Raw genomic sequence first — 21,842 nt, 5'->3', positions numbered from 1 at the left:
GTCAAATTGGGTGGTAGGATTATCGAATGTTTACTATAATAATGAATACTACAAGAATAGATATTTTTACCGTGTTAAATATTCAATTTTTGGGTGAACAGCCAGCGCCATCAAACAAAAATAACAAATTAACGATCTCTTCCAGAGGATAAAGTAGATATATGTTTTTGAATGAAAAAGGTTCGTGATAGTATATACTACATTTACTATTACACATGTATTTACAACTTTCATAAAAACGATTGCTTTTGTTTTTATGCTATACTTTCTAATGCTAACTATCTGTCAGAGACCGTATCATAGTCCTTTAGATAACCTCTTCTTGTAAATCGTATGCAAACAAAGCAAAGTAAACAATTTAGGAGCTGTGTTGTTTTGAAAAGGACAAGATAAAATCTATTGCTCCAAACGGATCGAACGTAATTATTTAGCTTATCAGAAAAGCCATAGCTCTATCAGTTCAATGGAAATGCATAGGAATAGATCAACAATGGATTAACGAGATTATCGCCTAACAGTAACTGTGAATTAAAAAATATACAAAGCGAAACACTAAATCTATAGAAAATCGGTTCGAGTGAAGAAGTGACACTATCTCTCTAAATTAATCCTCATCTTAAAAATGTATTTTTCCTAGTAAACGCAAAAAGGTTGGTATGTCTTATGCATACTTATGTATTATTTCGGTATGGGTAACGAGGAAGATGGCAGAGACCAGGGGCAACGTGAAGTTGCATTTATATTTGGTAATATTGATATTTTACCTTTGTGTTGGACAAGCAGTGTTGTAGTACGACCCGCGGCGTAGCGACGTGCTGACAGTCAGGATATGCCCAACGGGCTTCATCCCACGCACACGATAACCCACCATCAGAGCAGCTTTGGCAGGGAATCAGCCAGCGAGCTATAATTGTCAACGAATAAACAGAGATAATTGAAGGGTCAGCGGCAATATTATAGTTGTATATTCTGCCCGCCTAACACGTAGGGATAAAAATGCTGTGAATACGTCTGTGTTGGCCAGAAAATTATCGATGCACTCGGTTAGAATAAAAATCGTTGAACAACTAAAGTTAAGCGTCGAGACTCATTGTTCTGTGACCACCTCGATGATTTTGTCAGTAGCCCTATTGGGAGTAGATGCGGGGGGTGGCTGCGTGCATGGAAAAAACCTAACAGTTCCATTATTGTGAGCCGATTGACTAAATGTGAGAGATAGATAAAAGGTCGATAATTTTTTTTTGGTGAAAGATTTTCAACGTAAGCACAATTTACAGTACATAGTAACTATTGAACAAACTGTGCAGTCTGAGGATGGACATCGCGACATACGCAAGATCGTGTACGCAATACGCACCGAAAAAGTTTTTTTCGGCTATCGAAAGTACCGATTTGCTTTTGTAGATAGCGGTTTTGTGTGGAGTACGTAGAAGCGTACTGATATGTCACGTGCGTCTTCGTGAGTGCCCAATGGTAACGCGCTGGTCTGCTAAGCTTAAAAGCACGTTTTCTGAATGTTCTAAACTCTGGGGAACACTATTTATTGTATGTAGGCAACGTATTATTGAAGCAAGTCGTATTGTTCGGTAGTCCTTTGGCCATTTGTAGCTTTAGATGCTACCAATGCTCAATATTTGTCAATACATGACCATCGTTCGGAGACGTTACCGAAAGCATTCTTTGGCATCTGAGCTCACGTGTTGTGTAGAATACTGAATAGACAACTTAAGGTGTAATAATCACATAGGATACGATAGGCCCAAGCCTTCTCTATTGCTAGCATTGGTCAAACCGGATTGTCTATGTAGGCAACTGATTTTGCAGCGTTTGTTGCCATGCCCTTTGCATATTATACTATCGTATTCATGTGCGGGACCTAGACAGACGACCCACGGCAGAGGTATCAGGGTACCACGGCACCACAAAACGGTTAGCAGGAATGGATGCCTTTGCTGAACGAACAACGCATTGTGTTTCTTATGCGATCTGATAAACCCCTTTGCACCGAGGCTAGCAGTGATAATAGACCGACGATAAGAACTTTCGATATTTGGGGAACAGGACGTAAGTGAACAGCCCCATTTGCTTTGATCTCTGTGCAGAATCGGCCAGCTTCATTTTTACGGTTGGCTGTATTGTCTACTGCCGAGCAACGCTAATGGCGGGGTGAACTGGAGTGGAACATCGGATAATCTGTAAGCTGTGCCGGTGGAAATGGTGGCACGTAAAGAGGCAGCAGAAGACGTGCCCGGATATACAGCTGTTGCCAGAAACAGGCCGTTAGTTGCACAGAACTGATACTGGGTATGACACTAATCAAACGAACGATTTCTAGCCATTGATCTGCTCCAATTGCCATTGCTCGTGAGTCGCCTCAAAAGAACTATGGCTGTTGACCATAGCTAACGATCATCACAAGTAATCCCCTATGTCCGTATGTGCTGCGAAGAATAAGCTGACCGAAAAATGTTCAGACATAGCGTAAAATTCCATTAGGATCACGTAGTTCACTGTACTGTGTATGAACGTGTTGCAGAAAAATTGTTTTTCCAATGATACTTCCTACACCCTAGAATTGAGAACGCATTTGAAAAACAGACCTCATAGGACAAGCTTATATAGTATAACAATAGAAGGTGACTTCTTTAGTCGCTGGCATAACGAGAAAAATTGTCCCTTGCAATAACGTGGAAATAAAGCAAGCATAACGTAAATATAATAGATCGTGGTGTGTTTTTGTTTCTTGTTTTTGAATTCTTCTGTCTCCGCAATATTTCTATCGGCTGAAACATAGTAAGTCATCATGATGACCGGAAACTTCTACAATGATTGCTTACATCTGTACGCATAAGCCATACGAACACGGTGAAGGAACTAAAACGATTGAACCTCAAAATAAAGCGTCGTAATATAAATTTCTCAAAGCAGAAAGGACGCACACGATCAATCTGGTTGACAGTATTGCGAGTAGACGAGTATTCGGTATAGTCTAGCGTGATTAAAGCATCACAACTGGATCTGTTTGTGTTTCGATCTTAAGGAGTTTCAAGATATTACGGACCAATAAGCGTGCGCTTAGTTCACTTACTTAAAAAAGGACGTCAAAAACTCCATAGTGAAAATGAATCCGCTATTAGTAAAAGGTTTGAAAACTCCGCTCACGAGGTGAATGATGATACCTAATGAAAATTACACTTTCGGTATCCGTTTATCTCTGCCTGCTCGGTGGTACTCCTTTACAGTTGCCTCCGGGGCAGGGCTCAAGGCAGTCCCCGATACCAATGCCGAAATCGACAAATATTACATCCTGGCAAGCAGAGTACCTAGAAATGTACATGGACAAGTGCTTTATTCGGCAACGGAAGGTACAGCGCAGCTGGTGGAAAAACTCTGCTGATTTTCGCACCGGATATTTAAGGCATATCTTTTGCCTTGTGAAGACCCAGTTCAATGAAAAAAAATGCGTCACGGATGTTTAACCTGCGCTCGGAATGATTGAAGAGACTGAAGTTTTTATAGCTTGCTTTACTTATGCTCAGTGTCAGAAATGCGCGACAGATATCGTCGAGAAAATATATGGCAAGCAGGCCGTCAAATATGGCCAAATCGTGATCAAGATGGAGTTTAGCCAATGTTATGTGCGAAGGTTTTCAATTGAATCTAGTATGTCAAGAATATCTATAAATATCTTTGCCTGAGACCCACTCACCGCAGACGCAATAATAAATCTTTGGTAAGCAAACTGTTGGGCGCCTACGTTAAATTGTAGAAAAAGCAAGACTGCTGTCGAGAAACGATGAGATGAATTCGTTGGGCCTTAGCAGGTATAGAAATATACCTTTTTGCTGATCAACTTAGGCTAAATTAGGGACGTCAAAACAATTTAAATCTGTCGTCATAAACGCCCACACTACCTTGCCATTACAAAAGCGTCCAACATAGGCGCTGTTAAATAACACACCATGCAAATTTTAAACACGTAAAGATTTATTATTGTGATAATGACTAGAAGATAAGGAAAAAAAATAAAATCGGACAGATTTCGGTGTATTTGAATTTCGATTGTCAATTTATTATAAAGAGAACATTGGATGCTAGTAATATCTAGCACAATTACTAACAGGTACCTGTGCGTCACGACGTATAAGACCTGTCTTATCATATTCTATTAAGAAGCGACAATTTCTTTGTCGATGCATATATAACTTCCGCGAAATTCAATTCAAACAAAATTAGCTTGCTAAGCGCCCGACGTCCGTCAGATCACAAGCATGCTTTCCGTAATGAACGTTCTGGGAGTAGACGCCACTTGTAAATTATAAGGTAAATATTCTCTTGTCTATCCCTGTGGTTGCCACGCATACGTTGATCAGTTTCATGGAACCTTAGATACGTATGTAAATAACCAGGAAATCGCTACTAAGGCGCCTTTTTTTTCAATTTAAAATTTTTCACTATTCCCTTATCTGTTTATCGCTGATTTGATTCGGATATGAATATTTAAACTATTTTCCCCACTCGTCTGCGTTTGTCTATGACTCATCAGTATCATGGGCTTCATCGTCATCAGTCACTTCTTTTACAACCGAATCTCAATGGAACCCTCGCTACCGCCGGCTATTGGTGGTTCGCGAGTCACAGAGACGGATTATTTTGGCACAAGGTTTCCATTTCAATTACAAATTTCTCTTTACCAAGCCACCTCCATAGTAGTTATATGAATATATTCCGTACAACTAGCACCGTCCGTAGCACAGTAGTAGATACCGATAAATACAGCAGGTAAGATATGAGAAGGGCGGGTGGGTGGCTTGCTGCTAATATCATACGCGTTATTAACGGACTAACCGCGGTAACACCGGTAGGCGCAGCACCCGCTAAGCACCCACAAGTCCTGCATGTACGTATGTATGTATGTATGCATGCATGCATTATTTTTATCGCAAGGAGCCTACCGTTAGAACGAGTGCATCAAATAGGCTTTAGCGGCTCGATCTTAATGCTGCCGATATCGAAGGCAAAGTCGGTTGAAGGAAACTATTCCTAAAATATAAACGACTGATTGCGTCGCACAGGGTCAAAGTCGGCCCCGGATATACTACTAGCCTGTTATCGATGTCCATATTATTTTTTAGTTAAAATTTTCTGGCCGGTGGTGGACGAGACGGCACATTTGTTAGCTCGTTAACCAGTTGATCTCTTTTATTACTAAAATAATCGAACGTTTTGCATGCGCGATAGTGATGGACCACACATGGACGGCTAATCAATGCTCGTATAGCTCCTGGTTGAGTGCTCAAATGAGAAAATGGTAACGCAAACAGCGGGGATTGTGACGGCGGTAGAATAAAATAAGATTTGAACAACCTCTAATGTTTGTACATTTATTGTTTTTTTTTTTATATATTTTCATCTATTATTATTATTTGCACATTTACTATTACGTAACTAGATTTATGTATTTAACTTATTACCAAGATTATCTGCTAATGGTAAATGTTCGTTCATTAAGTTGAGTAAGTTTGCCTAATTCAGTATATAACTTGGGAATAATTTTTAATATAGCTTAATGACAATTATTTGAACTCTTCTGCGTCATTGTACGCCTCCATCCTTTCCTACGGCCAAATCGAAGGTAATTTATTTCTTTCATTCATTACTAGCAAATAAACAGAGACTACTTGTTACGTGTACTTATTCTTCCAACGTCATAAATCAGCTCTGGGCAATAATCGAGAACACATATATTTTGGCAATAGATACAGAAGGCTATAGAATTGACCCGACGGCCCAGTAATTCTCCATAAAAAATAAGGAGGGCATCATGTCCCACCTTCATCCGACTGCTCGTTCGATTGAGTGAAATATATGTTAATTTTTTCGTATTGTATGACAGCAAAATTTATCACTAGAAATCCGTATTGGCCAGTCATTACAAGTTTGAGAAATGGCGGACGGGTACCTTCACGAGTGAAATGCATCACCTAGCTAGACTTTTATAATGTCGCAGACAGCTGATCAGGTTTTTGACTAAATTAAAGACTTGAACAGGTAGTGCTTAAACATTAAGAAGAATGTTATTAACTAGAGGCTTCGAAGCTTTCGTGATTTTCATCACAGTAATCCAAAATGTCAAGTATCGTTTTGTCTCGCTGGGATGAATTGCGATTTTGGGCATTGCTGCCGAAGCCCACTATAGGCGTCACCACCGCAAGCTTGAACTTTGCGCAACTGTTTAAACTAGTGTACTAATTACGCTGCCTTCTATAGACTTCGAGATCGAAAAACGTTGTAATAACGCCAGACAAATCAAGGCTGCGTGGAGTTTTTCTTTTCCAACTAATGTAGCACACCGGTCCAGCGGAAGACGACAGGCTTAGTTACTAAACACCCAGAGAAGTAGATCTTTGACATATGCAGGGTGGACGGCACAGTCGGCAAGGAATACCGCAAGCAGGCTCCGTGCCCTGGCGAAGTTCAGGCGCACGACGTGTACACGACGTTTGCAGTAGCTCGAGGATGCGACTTTCAGTCGCGTCGTGTACTTGTGGTCGTTATCAGTTTCGTATTTCGGATATTATCGAGTCGAAGTGTGGCAGGGAGAGAGTGCTAGTCTTCATGTGCGTAACGTTGGAATATTGTTGAAAACTATTTGCACCGTATCTCAAGCTAACTCTACCCTGGCCGGCGTTTCGAAGTCCATTATCAGTTGTTTTTTTCCCCACTTACCTGGATTGATCAGGATTACTAAATCAGATCTACATAGGTAATAACATTGAACAAGCTGCAATTTATTACCGAATTTCGTTGTCTATGTGCTTTATATATGTGCTGAGCTCTTTCGTCTTTAAAATTAAGCTATTATAATTTTTATGCAAGGTACGATGCTATGCTAGAGTATGGACCCGATGTGAACTATATCCAATCTGCATTAAATAGGCGACATAATCTTATTCCGAGACAAAATTAGCTTCTCTCAAATGGCGAAGTATGCTTTGAACTCCACTTGACGACGTAGACGAATATTCAATTTAGATGATTTCCTTATTCTGCTATTTCTATATTGAATTTATTAGAGGTAAGTTTGGACGTGTTAGTGATGATACAACTTAAAAAGCTCAAGTTGGAATTACAATTTTAAACCGGCCATTTTGTGCATCTATTTTCTCCTAATCGAAAAACTGGAGTGGTAAACGCTCATTCATTCGATATCAATTTAATACTCGTATAATTTCATATAATAGACACATGTATTCCACTGCTTCATGCAGTTGATTACGCAAATGTAGGCTAGTCCTGACAAGCGAGATAGAGATATTATAATCACTGTTAATAGCAAGGTGCCGATCGTTTTTTACAAGGCAAGCACGTTGAGGTTGATTTGTACCTCACATTGAATCTCGCTTAAGTAGGCACATGTGGCATAGGGATGCTGGGTCACGGATCAAAACCATGTTACGTACTACGATCGCAAACTACAGTAGCAATACATTTCTTTCCCGTGATCGATGAGAATCCAACGAGGATCCAGCGTACTAGTGTCTAATATACGTATAGGTAACCGCAAGATGATTTGACAGTTCTGGTTGGGAAAGACAGAGGTGATGCTGCGGTTTGGAGCATTTTTGCTGTTACTTGTTTGTCGACAAGGCTGCCTACCACCGTCGCCACCGCTGGCAGCTGCCAGCCGGTCGTATCGTTGACGGAGGAAACGTTTGATATATAATTAAAATGCCGTGACAGCCAATACATCAACAACATCTTTTTCTACTGAGGAAGAGATTTCGTTACATCGGCGGTCTGACTGTGTGTGACGGAAATTCGAGGATGAGCGCGCCTATGCAGATAGACGCTGCTGATGACGATTATCCAGCGACGAGAGCGACGATCTAGTCGACTATAAGAACCCGTCCGAGTTGCGAGAATCGGCATGTTCAGCTGAAGTTTGACAAACAAAACCGAAAGCAACATGAAGTCAACTTTCTTTTCGCTTGCCGTTGCGCTTGCTCTCTTTACTGGCAAAGTGTATACTGCCGATAAATGCCACTTGCGTGAAGTCGATCTGTGCGCTGTACCCATTGCTAGTACTAATAAAGTCCCGGCGACAGAGGAGGAAATCGACAAATACTGCGCCATAGCTACCGAAGCTAAGCAATGCCTTGAGAACTACCTAGCCCAGTGTTCTACGCCGATCCAGAGGGAGGTCTACGCCTGGGCTACCAAGGACCCACTGAAGAACACTGCTGACTTCTGCGAGAAGGGCAGCACCCAGCGCAACGACTATCTTAAATATGCCCCATGCCTTGTCAAGGCCCAATCCGAGGGCAAACAGTGTACTGATGATATCCATGCTGCTTTAGAGAAACTTGAGACTGCCACATTCGCCGACCGTATCCCCACTGCGTGCTGCATTTACCATCGTTACGAGAAGTGCGTGTCGGATATCGTCGAGACTCATTGTGGCAAGGAGGCTGTCACGCTTGCCACAGAGATTGTCCAGCGTCACGCGGGCGTGTCTCCTCAAATAATATGCCATGGATTCGATGGTAGCTCGGATCAATGCAAAAACCTTCTTCCACCACCTGGCACCAAGGCTTCGGGTAACGCAAAGTCACTGCTCGGTCGTCTCTTCTCTCTTTACGTTTCGTAGACGTTACGCTAAGCGTTTGGACGGATTATCGACAAAAATAAACCTGCTGCTGAGCCCGGACACGTGAAATGCGGCACGCGCTTATGCCAATCAGATGTTCGTATGGAAAATTAAATAGTTTTTGAAGCTTCCAAAGAAAGCTAAAAACGGAGGCTTTAAAAGCTTCTGTGTTAGCCAAATAATATCATTGATTCGAGTACGGCTGAGTTTTAATAAGCGCTAGTGAAAATTCAAATATGGCAAATTATGTTTATCCAAATAAAGTTTGACAGCATTTTTTAATTATTGTATATTGGTTAATTTACCGGTAGTACAGAGCAGATGTAGATTTCTAAGGTATGAATACTTTGGACGTCCTCTCTTACTAAAAAAATACTTACTAAAAGCGAAATATTGTGCAGAAAGGGGTAAATAGAAGGGGAATAGTGGCGATTAGTGGACAACAAGCCCATAGTAGAATAGCTTGGAAAATTAGGTACGAGACTTTTCAAACGTTAATATGCGCCCAGATTTATAGATAGTATATTATGCTCCCGTAATGTGCACTGGTAGCGATTTTGCCTACTAAACCTAAAGTAACTTAAGGTCAAATTCGGGCATGGACGCATTTTTGCTTTGTGTTGATCAGTCGTCTGAGGTAATGCGGTGCAATCTAGTCTAGACTCCAAAAACAAAACATAAATACTCCTATTATCGTTTGGCCGCCTTCCTCTTTATTATCCAGATTCTGTATATGAATTATATTTACAATACTGAAATGTCTCTATAAGAAACAAGATCACAACTGCAGAAAACGTTCCACTGTAGTTGTATTTTATTGTCCTTCGGTTAATAACTCGTTAGTACAAGTAGTAAAACACAGTATGAGTATTACTCAAAAATGTAGCAAATTTCGACATGAAATATGTACGTGACGAGAATATGGCCTTTATCTTGGCCAATAATTTTTGCGTCATAGATCCGATCATTCTTTCGTCAACCATCTCTGTAGATTTGGAACACTTCAGATCTTCATGGTATTTCTATAGTAGAATAGATTTCGTTAAGTTAGCATGGTAATATTAGAGAAATTTGAAAGAACAGGTGTATGTTGTTCGCACGTGGCCTGACAATACTAACAGGTGATCGTCGTGCACGTACTCACAGACTACTGAGATCTCGTCTTCTATCGTGGTAAGGTATGTGCCCAACTATATTGAGACTTATTAAGGATGATGAAGAAAAATAAATCCTCATAAGAAATGCACGGATGATTCTATCGATCGAAGATGTCTGTTCGCGCTGTACTGGCCTACTAAACAGGGTAAAAATATAGCACCCTATAAAAGAGATGGTCAAGCAACTGCTCAAAGGCACAAAAGTTAAGAATATTGTGCGAACTTGTACGGCCTCTTCGAATAGAATTTTTAGGATGAGCGATTACTTTTCCGCTTTAAAGATATTTGAACATCGCTTTTCCCTGTCTCTTGAAGTCAATTTTGGTCACTTCAGGAGGTGGTACTTCAGAAGATGGACAACAATTGGGAACGGTTGCGGCTATGGATCATACCGTTTTCCCTCATTGAACACTTTATAAAATTAGCCCAATCGGTCTATTCAAAATGTTTATGTTAATTGCTGCTTAGCGACAGGAAATGAGTATAGTGTATTAAACACTATCAAACAGGCACCAATTTAACGTTATAATGAAATTATGCCGATACTGAAAAGAGTATTTCTGTTCCCGGTGTAATATGGCTACATCGAAGCTATCCACACTCCCATTTGATAGAACAGTCATAGGAAAAGTGGCTGACCTCATTCAACCGACAATTCGTCGCTTTATAGCCATCGCTAACTTTACCGACATTGTTGTTTTGCGACGAACTCTCGGATGACGTAGGCGAGGCGTCGATGCGTATGGGCGACCTGAAACGGAAATCAAATCAGTATCCTCTCTTCCATGCATGAGACCTTGCCGGGGTCGTCCAACTCGAGAATGTAGAGAGTAGCGTTGGCAGCTGAACAATCTAGGCCCAACAATGCCAGACTCACGGCAAGTAACAAGGCCGACGACAACTCTCGAATGTTTAAGCCAAAATTTAAAGCTGTGGAAAATGGAAATTGTCTCAGAAGCCTGATTCTTCATGTCGTGTATCAATGATGCGATGTGTTGAGATAGGTGTGTTAAACAACAACATAAAAACAAAGCGCTAAACCTTCTCAGTTTGATAAACGGAAGCAAAATAATTCATACAATAATCGCGTTTACCTATTTGTTTTCTAAGTAACGTGAAGATGTTACATGCGCCTAATTTGTCGTTAGCTATTGATTCAATCTTCGTTATAATAATGATCTAATAATGGCGTTTTTTAGATACAGGTTTGCTACAGGATTGAGATGTACGCTGTCACCGAAACGACTTACTGAACCCATTTGGGTATCGCTTATATATTAAATGGACACCCCAAAACATATGTAATGTCTTGCATCCTTACAGCTATACTTACATTTCACTAAATCAAATAAATGGTTGGCACAATTTCGAATTTTCAATATATGGACAATATACCCCTGGTGCTCTTTACGATTTAATACATATAGTAATGTACATTCGAATTGTGGAAAGCTTTGGCTGCTGCCAGTCAAAGGCCAGGTCTTTCTAAAACAAAACAACAAACTTATCCTGGCGTGCAATAATGCGTTGTTTTTTTTCCAATCTGAGCGAAAATCAACTACTATCCAATCTTTTGCGCTAAACGAACCCCCGTCCAAATTAATAAGATTGACCGTCTATGTTATTGCTGATTTGCACGCCATTTATTGTAAACACTAGGAAGATTGGCATGAAACAAACCGGAGAGGTCTTAACAAAGTTTCAATCCAAGAGATCTGATACAGAAAGTAGCGGGCGTTTTAACGAAGAGAGTATCAATCTAGATAAATCGAATTTTTTCATCTTTTGGCCTTTCGTATTTTTAAGGTATGTATTCTGCTATGAGCCCAAAATTTAATTCACTTCTTTATATATACATATAAATAACTTATTTTTTTTTTACCTATTGATACTTTGCTGAGTTTACGCCTCATTGTATCGTCTGATGAACGACTAAACGGAAACTCGATTGAAACCCGATTTCGATTGCAATATAATTTGATAAAATAAAGCTGACCATCAGAGGTAGCACCTTTAGCATATGCAGAAGACGTGGTTGAGATGTTGTTTTCTTATTTAAATAGAGTTATAGAAACAGTTCATCGTTCTTCCCAAAGCCCAATGCCCCTATCCACTTCATTAATTACGTAAGCCCGCATACTTTATAAAGTATAATTCGACGTTACATTCCCGTTCAAAGGCACGTTTTCTTGTGGCCTGGTCGCTTCTTCGAAAGGCATTTATTACATCAGTCGCTATTGAACGTCTGACTAACACCAACACTTACCAAAACGATCTTCCGAATAGTTTAATAAAGATCACTGAGACTGTTGGTAACAAAGCTGCTTTACAAAATCATCAAATTCAACTTTACTTTATTGTTTGTCAGCCTATAGCTAGTAGCAGTTACGTGGTACGCTTCTTACGGCATCCACCTCAAGACGGTTTCATTAAACCAATGAGATTATATATACATTAATCATGTAAATGTATTTATGTTTGATAAAAATATTTGCTCATAGAACTTACCTTCACGACGGCAATAATGATGACATAAGAGATAATACGTCTGTTTCCGAGTAGACTTTTTCTTATGAATACTCTATATATGATCGAAGAGTGGTTAAAATTTACACAACATTAGGTCGAGCAATTGATTTCGTTGGGGCCATCATTTCAGGAACTTATCTTAATGTTGATATGGCTATTATGCCTTGATACGCTTCGTTTCCGAATGCGCAGCCGTTGATATGGGTGATAGAATGCTACAGGGAAGAGGCCGGCCGTTGTGCTTCAATATCTAGAGCCCGCATTGTAGCTTATATATCTATTTATTTTTTTTTTTTAGAAATACAGGAAGAAAAAGAGGCAGACCGAACGCAAACTAGTGTTAAAGTCGACTGCGCCGTTGCGTTGCATTTGACTCGCGCGTAACGGTGTTGTCAAGGTGACAAAATATCGCTTAGAGGTCACTTGTTGATGTAGATAAGCTTCGATTAAAAGAGTTATTATGTTTTCTTGACGTATCAAAGAGAATAGGATTGTCGTCTGGGAAGAGAAAAAATATTAGTTTGATGAAGCGATTGTTTGACGAAAGACCTCACAAAGCTGCGGACACAGGACATTGCAAGTATTAGGCTTTAACGGAGCCTCGTCAAGGTCCATCAACCATTTGCACTTGAACCCTAAAGGCTTTCATCGTAGACGCTCTGTCCATTTATCCGCTGGCCTTGGACGCACTTACGGCGGATTTTATCTTCACGAATGGGATCCGCGCGTGCTCGATACTGATGCAAAAGTTGTGCGAACGGCGTTTTCAGACCTACCTGAACATGTCCGACTTCCGTGCAAGAGGAGGTAATTGAGTTTATAATATCCAATACCAAAGTTATCGTTAGGGACTGGTGTAGAAAGGGTGCCTTCCTTCAATTCAAATATATAAAACATGCTCTGTGCACGAGCGAGGTATAGCTGTGAAGGCATGGCACGTTTGACCGGTGCGCACATTGATGTTGAAACCCTTGCAAAAGCTGAAGCCAATGCCGCGCCTAGCAACATCTGCTGTATTTATGTCCGTTATCAACAAGGCTCGCAGGATATTTTCAAGTCCAGATTTGGCAAAAAGACTATTCAGTACAACTCAAGTTGGCCTGTAAGGGCCTCGAAAACAGACCTAAACGGCGTAGAAGCAAGAGGCAACGCCAGATCAGCTGTCGGATAGCTGCTCAAAATGTACTCAATAGAAAAGACAGATTTCATCCGGGTGCTATGTTAGTCCTTATTATCTACACAGAAAGTTGACCTATTTGGTTAAAGTCCACAGCCCTTGACAATAAAAATATCTATCACGCACGAAGTGTGAAATAACAATATTCTTTTTTCTGTCGTGATTTATTCGTGATCGTACACCTATTTAGCCGTTTACCAATCGATCGTCAAGAAATCAAAATACATTGCTTGAAAACAAATAAACATATAAAGGCATTGGATAATATTCATCTCTATGATACAATGGTCTTAATACAGCGTACGATTTTAAAATCAAGTAAATCTGCAATTACTTTTGATAATAACAATAATTTAAACTTTCTTCAATGAAAACTATTTCCGTTTAAGTGATTATTTGCTATTCTACTAAAAAAAAATAGCTGAAATAATTTTTTTAAAGATATAATATATCAGACTAGCAAAACGTGAAGATGTTATTATAAATTTAACAAAATCTACCCTCAACATTTTTCGATAAGACGCTTACTGTAAGTTGCAGTTCTAGTAAAGCACTAGAAGCACAAAACTCTTTGTCATCGTTAAAAGCGTTCGACTGATATTCTTCTTGGCTGTTGGTCTTTGGTAGTAACTATGCAATCGATGATAGAAACGGTTTGCTGTTTTTCTAGGGAAGCAGAATCATTTGGTTATTACCTGAATAAGTTCCTATGAACTTTTCCCTCATAGGAGAGCTATTCAGCCAAACAACGATGGAGCGGAAAAAGAAAAGCAAACAATTCTAGGTCATCCGAAAAAAAAACAAGATATATAGGTTATGGTTGTAATTTGATTTGTCGAGATATGGTCACTATGTTAACAATGAATTTTAGATCGATACTTAAATTAAATCGTTATAATAGATAAATATAGTTCAGATAGCAGAGATAATTCTTTTTAGCTCAACCTTTATTCGTGTTTTTGTTACTAGTCTTTTTTTCTAACTTACGGCATACACATTTAAGGGTGTCTTCCCTATGATACCGTGGGTAGAAGCGTTTACGTTGCCCATGCTCCGTACAGCACGTTTTTCCTGCACAAAGATTAACTAACGTAGGAGGGCATGTATGTAGAAAACAATCTGCCGGTAACCTTATGTTTAAAGAACCACTGTTCCAAGCCTGCCTAAAGCAATGATAGTTACAACTCGTGATACCGCAAGATTGAAGCGTGGAACCTTGAAATTCTCTCGACGGCAATAGCCTTGAATGGGTTTTCCTAAACTCTCAAAAAAAGGAATACTATCTGCATTTAAAAGCGAACTTACAAAGAGCCTTATATAAGGACACATTGCAATCCAGTTTAAAATTATAGCCCTTTAGTTTTAGAGAACTGTATGTTTTCGCATACATAGGGAACTTCGAAATCATGTCTAAATAGCGAAGCAATGTGTCACACAGTACACAGTGTTGTATTCTCGAGAGCTCAGCAATCATAATGCTTGACTAATGACTCTAAAACGAATTAAGCAGTAAGTCCATTATTAATTGGATATAGACCTGTAGGTCCCAAGTGGCTCCACGGTTTCACCAACCCAAGTAGCACCTCAGCCCGGTGTAACACAAACATTGCAGTACGTTTTTGTCTGACGGTGCACAGACCCCTTTGAAATGCTTAGACTTTGGGCTGCTTTCGGTGCTTTCCACTCTTCGTTTATACATCGAGTACCAGTTCACGATGGAAGCCTTCTGGAACCATTATTGAACTATTAGTTCGGTGCTGTTTTTTTGTTGTTGATTCGATCGTTTCGGAATACGGTAACTCACTAATTGCGAGACAGATAGACGAAGCAGTCTATAGGTACGTCAAGCATTGTGTAATTGCCCGGGTTACTATATTAAACTGCTTTCGAGTCATTTCGCGTTTGACAACTGGCAAGCTCGTATGTCAACATGACAGTCTTTTGTGGTTTGTCCTGCTATTGGACCAGAAAAAGCACCTACAACATCTAGGGTAGGATGAACGACGTGCAGTAAAGCTAATCTTTAGTTAGTGGAATCCAGTTTAGCAGCGAAGGACGATTCGCATCGGATACCATCTAGAGATAATTGTTTTTGTTAAGTAAAGACCGGTTGGTTCTGCGATACTGATCATATAGGACTGCTCGAATATCGATTAGATCGGATTGAGTGATATCTTAAGTTTACTTATGTATTATGTAATAGAAATAGATGTGACTGCCTGAGCTATTATTATTGGTATCCTTATTTTCAAAATTTAGCTTGGACGAGAGCCAATCGAACCGGCGCACATAACAAATATGTATTTCGAATAAGGACAACGGTCGAGACTATATAAGAAACACGACAAAGAGGCGTAATCCAGTTAATGCACCTCAACTTTCTTTCTTGGTTCACTACTATTAGCTAAAATCGCAGCTCCAGCAGGTAACTTTCAGCTAAGTCAAAAGCTGACACACTAGGCACTGAACTAACCTTTTTCTGCTCGAGCCAGTTTTGTCAGCTAGTATGAATATCTACCTTGGTATCGCATTTGTGGCGCTTCTTGGAAGCTTACCAAAGGATGTATTGGGCAACGGTTGCCATTTGCGCGAACTCGACTTCTGCGCCGCTGCTGCCGCAGGTATCAACAAGGTCCCGGTTACTGATGAAGAAATTGACAGGTGCTGTTCCATGACCAAGGAAGTCAAACACTGTGTTTTTTCATTTTTCGACAGATGTGCAACACCTCTGCAGCGAGAGATTATAAATTTTATCACCGAAGGTCCAATTAAGACCGCCGAACGATTCTGCGTGAAAGGTGACGAACTCCGAAATCAGTATCTTCAGCAAGCAGGGTGTTTGGCCAAGGCCCAGCCCAACGCAAAAGTGTGCTTCGAAGATGTCAGAGCCGGCCTGGAGCGACTTGAAGTAGCGAAGTTCGATGATCGAATTCCAATGGCCTGTTGTATTTACCGTCGCTACAAAAGATGTGTCATCGGTGTGATTGAAAAGCAATGCGGAAAGGAGATAATTGAATTCGGCGAACTCGTGGCTAAAATGATTATCGGTAACACGGTCAACGTTGTGTGCCAGAGTTACGATTCAAATCCTGTCTGTAACGCTATTTTGCCGCTTCCCGGTACCAAAGCTACAGGTCATTCGAAATCAATTTTATCCAAGCTACTCAGTGTCTACACATTAATGTAAATATTTTACAATTTTACAGCCTGTTAATAAGATCAAGCGGGGGGCGGGGGGCGGGGGGGTACTGGCACCTTACATTGCTTGTTTGCTAGGGAATAAATTAAGTTACTGAAATGCGTGCGCCTTACAAGCCACGCCTGCTTGAAGACATTTGTTTCGGTTAAACATAATTCATAACAGCGAATGATCGTTGTCATAATAGTGACATAACAACTGGGCCCTGTTTGTGAATCTTCAATACTTCAAACAGCTGTTTAATAACAGCTAGATAAAATAGTCATTTTCTAATGAGACATACGACGACATCTCTATCCGATTTTAGTATTCTTTTCATTGATTTTCGATTCAGGCCGCGTTTATATCGACATGACGGCAGTCTTTAGCAGTGTTCAGTTTTCTAATACAGAGGTAAAACGTTATCATAGAAAGATACCACTTACTCTTTCGGCTATCCATATACCGTTAATCAAAGAAGTCCGTCACTACTACGCATCACAAAGAAAATCTTCGATATTTCGACGACGTACACTTGTTGGTAGAGAATTTAGATCAGTTGTGTCAGCGTTATGTTATTGCCATCATGGCCAGGGTTTGATGAGGGAAAAATCAATACGACACGAGGGTTGTCCTCGAGCAGCGCAATCAATATTACCAGCTAGTTCTATGATTCTAGATATGATAAACAACACTCAAATTATATGTTGGATCGTCATCGAAAGCTCTAAAATAAAGATAACCTTCTGACAGTAATAGAATCGTTGTTGTCAGTGTACATGTACATATGTCTAACAATAATTTACTTCTGCAATAGTGATTAATTAAACAAGCCGATGAAAGGACCGATTGGAACAACGTTGGCCTGTTACACATCGCGACCGCCGTTTTAAGAAACATAACATTCAAATTTAACACAAGATTCATTCGTTGCTATTGCTGGTAGGTTTTTACTTGAATATAGACTCTTCGATCATATACCCGTATGTGCATACGTTGTTTGCCCCGTATTTGCCCCGTAACGACTTTTTCCAGCGAGAAGGTCGCGTCGAGACAAGTGAATACTTCATAAGTTACTATGGCAATCATGGCAGTAGCACAGGACCTTTAAATTGTTCCCTCATACTCGCTGAGATGGCGCGAGAACGCATAAAGGCTGCATAGAAACTAGGATCGTAGTTGTCACAAGAACATGTGGCACAAAAGCAGGGCCCATTGGTATTATCGTTGAGCGTGGTATTCGTAAGGGAAGTTTCATTGGAAACGTGCTTTTGGACACATTAAATATAAATATGTGTCTGATTCAATAAGGCTAGAACTGCCCTCTACGAGACGGACAGTTCCGCCTTCTATATTACATTAGTCATGAAGTGTTTCAGTAACAGCTCAGACAAGTCATACGCAAGACACAACGAAGGGCAAGATTGCAAGGAGTGCTCTCGAAGTAACTTCATATAATAGATGACGTAACAATATTCTATTCGAAGTGACTTCAAAGGCGTAAGGCAATAGCTCGATCTTTTCATCGTGGTGTACTCAGCGTCAGAGTTATATATGAAGAAAAAAAAAATATATATATTCAATGAGACGGCAAAGTCTCTTCGTGCTTTTCAGCTACTGCTGTTAGTACCTATAAACGCAGTCGACACTACAATGAATCTCTTGTAACACCCAAGAATAAAAACGAACCACGTTATGAAGACGACAACGTAAGCCTTTTCTGAAAATTTGAATAAAATAAAAATATCTATTATAAAAATAACTTTCCTATAGTCGATTGCCAAAGCGAAATTATATATGATGCTGCTAAATAAATTCTTGTGCTGACTGATGTTTCTTCAAAACTGCGAAACGCTACATAATCACAGTTAAGTCCATACAGAACTGGCTACTTGTCTGAAAGTTATATAATTACTGAACTTACTGCGCCGATAATAATAACCTATAGGCGATTTATGAAGTGCTTCATGTGCGTGCAATCGTCAGATAGTCTTTATCATTCAAGTAATACCCAACTATGGAACAGATAAATTCTATGGGTTCATTTCTCGGATAGACAAAATTGGTGCCCATTATCATCATCAGAACCTCTCTCCTTCTGAGCGTCGAACGCCGTGCCGCTGCGCCAACTGGCAACTGCTGACCAAATCCAGTACCTTTTCATCAGCGATGAGCCTCGGTGGTAAGCTGCTCTTGTGAGCTGTATGGAAAACGAAGTAAGAGAAAAATCGAAAAGAACATTTAAATAGAACCAAGCAAAGTGATGTCGTCTAATCCGATATACTTATTTAGCGGTGTATTATCTTAACGGGCCGATCTCTGTTGAACAGATAGTTTGCGGTAAGATTCACGGTGTTGGTGCACTATCTCAGTAGCAAGTCAAGAAGATTCGGTTACTCATTTATCTAGCGGTTTATATATACTGCCGCTATCTTCGAATCTATGAGTCTCTGAAAAAACGAGATTAGTAGCGTTTCTGTCCTATTAGCCTACAGGAGTCAAGCAACTCTACAAGTCACATTGTATAATAGCAGAAGCAGACTATTGCAGGGTGTTGACCTTCGATTTATATCGCTTCACCGTATTTGTTCTACTGATACGTCCGTCCACGGTGTTAGCCTCGTTTCTCTCGTCTGCAGAGAGAGAAACGTCGTTTTCACTATCGACTTAGCGTCTTTTGAAGCGGATCTGGGGATATTCTAGATGACATTGCAGTTTCCATAGAACCGCGCCAGAAAAAAATGTACACATTTAAAGCTCGTTCTAAGCTGTTTATTATAATATGATCGATTTTTGAACCAAATGGCTTTTTTTTTTTTTTTTTTCTGGAAACGCGGCCAGTGCTTGAAGCCAAAATGCTATTCTTGCTTTCATTACGCTAATATCAGTCGTCTTCCTTCGTTGGGCTTCCTTGGTTTAGCGGTCCCAAAATTAAAAGACGGACTGAAGAGCCGGCGAACGGCTGTTTGATTGCGCGAGTGCTGTAGCATTCAAAGGTGATGCAGCACCCACAAATATATGACGTCTACCGATAAGCTCAAGTTTCGGCCGGTTCGGAAAAGCAGAGAAAATGCGAAGGCACTATACCGTAATATATTAACGTCATTCGTCGCTTTAGACTTACGAATAAGGAAGATTCGAACTAATTAAAACCGCGGTCTGCAGCACCAGAATATAACAGACCATGCTCGAGCTGACGGCAAGAAAACAGAGTCTTAGTTTACCCTGTATCATCCTTCTTTACAAAGGAAGATACAGCCTCTCTTAGTATGCGTTGCAGCTAAGGCTGCATTTGGCACCACAGTAGTGGTTACGAACAAATGTCGTCTTCGCCGGTTGGATCTTGCGGTGGTGCAAGATGCGGTCACCGAGGCCAAAATCAATAAACTAGGCAAGAAACTGTACGGCCGAGTGTGCCGCACTTACCTAGTTTCGGACAGGGGTTCATTTGGCCAGAGAGATTCTGCAGAAGAAATGATGCCTTGAACATGCCCTGTGTGGCTAGAGCAAAACTTCAGGGAAAGTAGTGCCTGATCAAGGTACAGGCTGCATTTGAGAAGGTCGAAGAGTACAAAATTTAAAGGACCGCGCCACTGCAGTATGCTGCGTGTACACCCACTGCAGTCGGACGACTACTTCAAACATTTTTAAAGTATTATGCCAAGGCTTTGAGTTTAATCCAAAATACTCTACATTGCTACTATCGCCAGGATCGAAGTCCAAGGGTAATTGCAAGTCGACTATTTCTGAACTGTTTAGTGCCTATGCCTCAATTCAAGGTATCGTAATGACGCCAGTGAACGCCATGGTAACGCGATATACGTAAGCTATTCCGATAATAACTTTGTCTTATGTGTAATGCAACTAAAGAAGCTTTTGTCCCAGGAAAAGGATGCCACTTGAACGTTGTGCTTGAGTGTGTATCTCATTAAGGCAGCTTTTATGGAAGCTAGGAACATTGGTGTGAAATACGCAAGATAATATCGTTTACTTTTGAGATAGAAGTTCTTTGCAAATACTTATTATGTTTCACGATATGAAGGAATGATGGGAAAGCTTTTCAAACCATAATTTGGAGATTTTAAAAGTATCCTTTCGCTTAGCATCTCTTCGGAAAGTAGGTCGACTAGATCGTACCTTGTATCTTAAAACAAAAGTGACAGGAAGAAATAACGGTAATATCATTCGGCAAAAGCTATTTCAAATCTTTCGAAGTTGTTCGATGGTCTCTGACGTAAAATTTGCAACGTGTATAAGATCGCTCGTTTGGTCAGTGGAATCAGATTATAGTAGAATATGATGTGTCTAACGTGGCGCTGACGCAGTTCCGAGCAAAAACATTTAATAAATAACGTTAATTTTGTATTTGTGTGCAAGCTTTCTAAGCTATATATCAAAGCTTTTCTATTCAACGACTGTGTTTCGTTTATTAATTGTTGTTAATTTTTGTATTTTGTGAAGCACGTGTGAAACAATAGCGCTGTCGTGAACGAGCAGTTTTTATCTTAATGGATAGCTAAATACCCATTTTTAGACTTCATTAGTAGTTAAATTAACCAGTTCGTGGTTTAATGTCTTATTCTGTGTTCTGTGCAGTTCGCCTTCACAAAGCCTTATGGGTTTACACATCTTGCACCTCGTAAACCTTTAATTCAATGCGTACGAGGCTTTCATGACCCGTAGAACATTATTCTGTGTATATGTCACCGTAGATAATGAGTTTTTGCTCAAACCCGTCACCTAGTCCACTTATCATGATTTGAATGATAGAAATCGAAGCAGTAACAGCACTATGCGCTCACATGCTACGTTACATTTGTCATGCGTTGTGCTCTGCCTTTATCGTTAGCTAGTTTATGTATCCTTCAGTTTTTCAAACTAGACGATGAGTGATGGAGAAGATCTTTATAGGCTGTTCACAAGGCGGAGAAAAAGAAAAAACGGGCACGCGAGACGTAGTAACCTCTCGCAAATGTTTGCAAAGCCTCATTACAACATTACTATCTGTTCCTCACCCTGACGTAGAGGATGCCTCGACGACGTTTATGGCGGTCAGTATTTGCCAAATAGAAACTGGGTGTCTGACTAAACATTTTCTTGGCTTCTCGTGTGCGTGCTTATATATGCTTGCATTTACAAGCTCTAATAAAT

At 40.2% G+C, this 21,842-nt stretch overlaps 3 protein-coding genes across 6 annotated transcripts in view; 2 read left to right on the top strand and 1 right to left on the bottom strand.

The window, feature by feature from the left end:
* Window positions 1–7,914: 7,914 nt before the first annotated feature.
* Window positions 7,915–8,932, top strand: LOC111266012 (uncharacterized). The gene has a single exon (XM_022843119.2). The coding sequence runs from the start codon at window positions 7,970–7,972 to the stop codon at window positions 8,648–8,650; it is 681 nt and encodes a 226-aa protein (XP_022698854.1). The 5' UTR covers window positions 7,915–7,969; the 3' UTR covers window positions 8,651–8,932.
* A 6,939-nt stretch (window positions 8,933–15,871) lies between these two features.
* Window positions 15,872–18,589, top strand: LOC111266004 (uncharacterized). Its single transcript, XM_022843113.2, has one exon. It carries the CDS (start codon window positions 16,020–16,022, stop codon window positions 16,698–16,700), a length of 681 nt encoding a protein of 226 aa, XP_022698848.1. The 5' UTR covers window positions 15,872–16,019; the 3' UTR covers window positions 16,701–18,589.
* Window positions 18,590–18,661: 72 nt separating this feature from the next.
* LOC111266003 (uncharacterized) overlaps window positions 18,662–21,842 on the bottom strand; it is a 141,658-nt gene continuing 138,477 nt past the window's right edge. For all 4 annotated transcript variants that reach the window (XM_022843109.2, XM_022843110.2, XM_022843111.2 and 1 more), the window contains one exon: window positions 18,662–18,891. In XM_022843109.2, the coding sequence (XP_022698844.1) occupies window positions 18,773–18,891 (119 nt within the window). In that variant the 3' untranslated portion in view covers window positions 18,662–18,772. The remainder of the gene's footprint in view (window positions 18,892–21,842) is intronic.

This window comes from Varroa jacobsoni, unplaced genomic scaffold (assembly GCF_002532875.2).
Source record: "Varroa jacobsoni isolate VJ856 unplaced genomic scaffold, vjacob_1.0 scaffold_1040, whole genome shotgun sequence".
In the NCBI taxonomy this organism is placed as follows: domain Eukaryota; kingdom Metazoa; phylum Arthropoda; class Arachnida; order Mesostigmata; family Varroidae; genus Varroa; species Varroa jacobsoni.
This window is presented reverse-complemented; position numbering and strand designations above follow the sequence as displayed.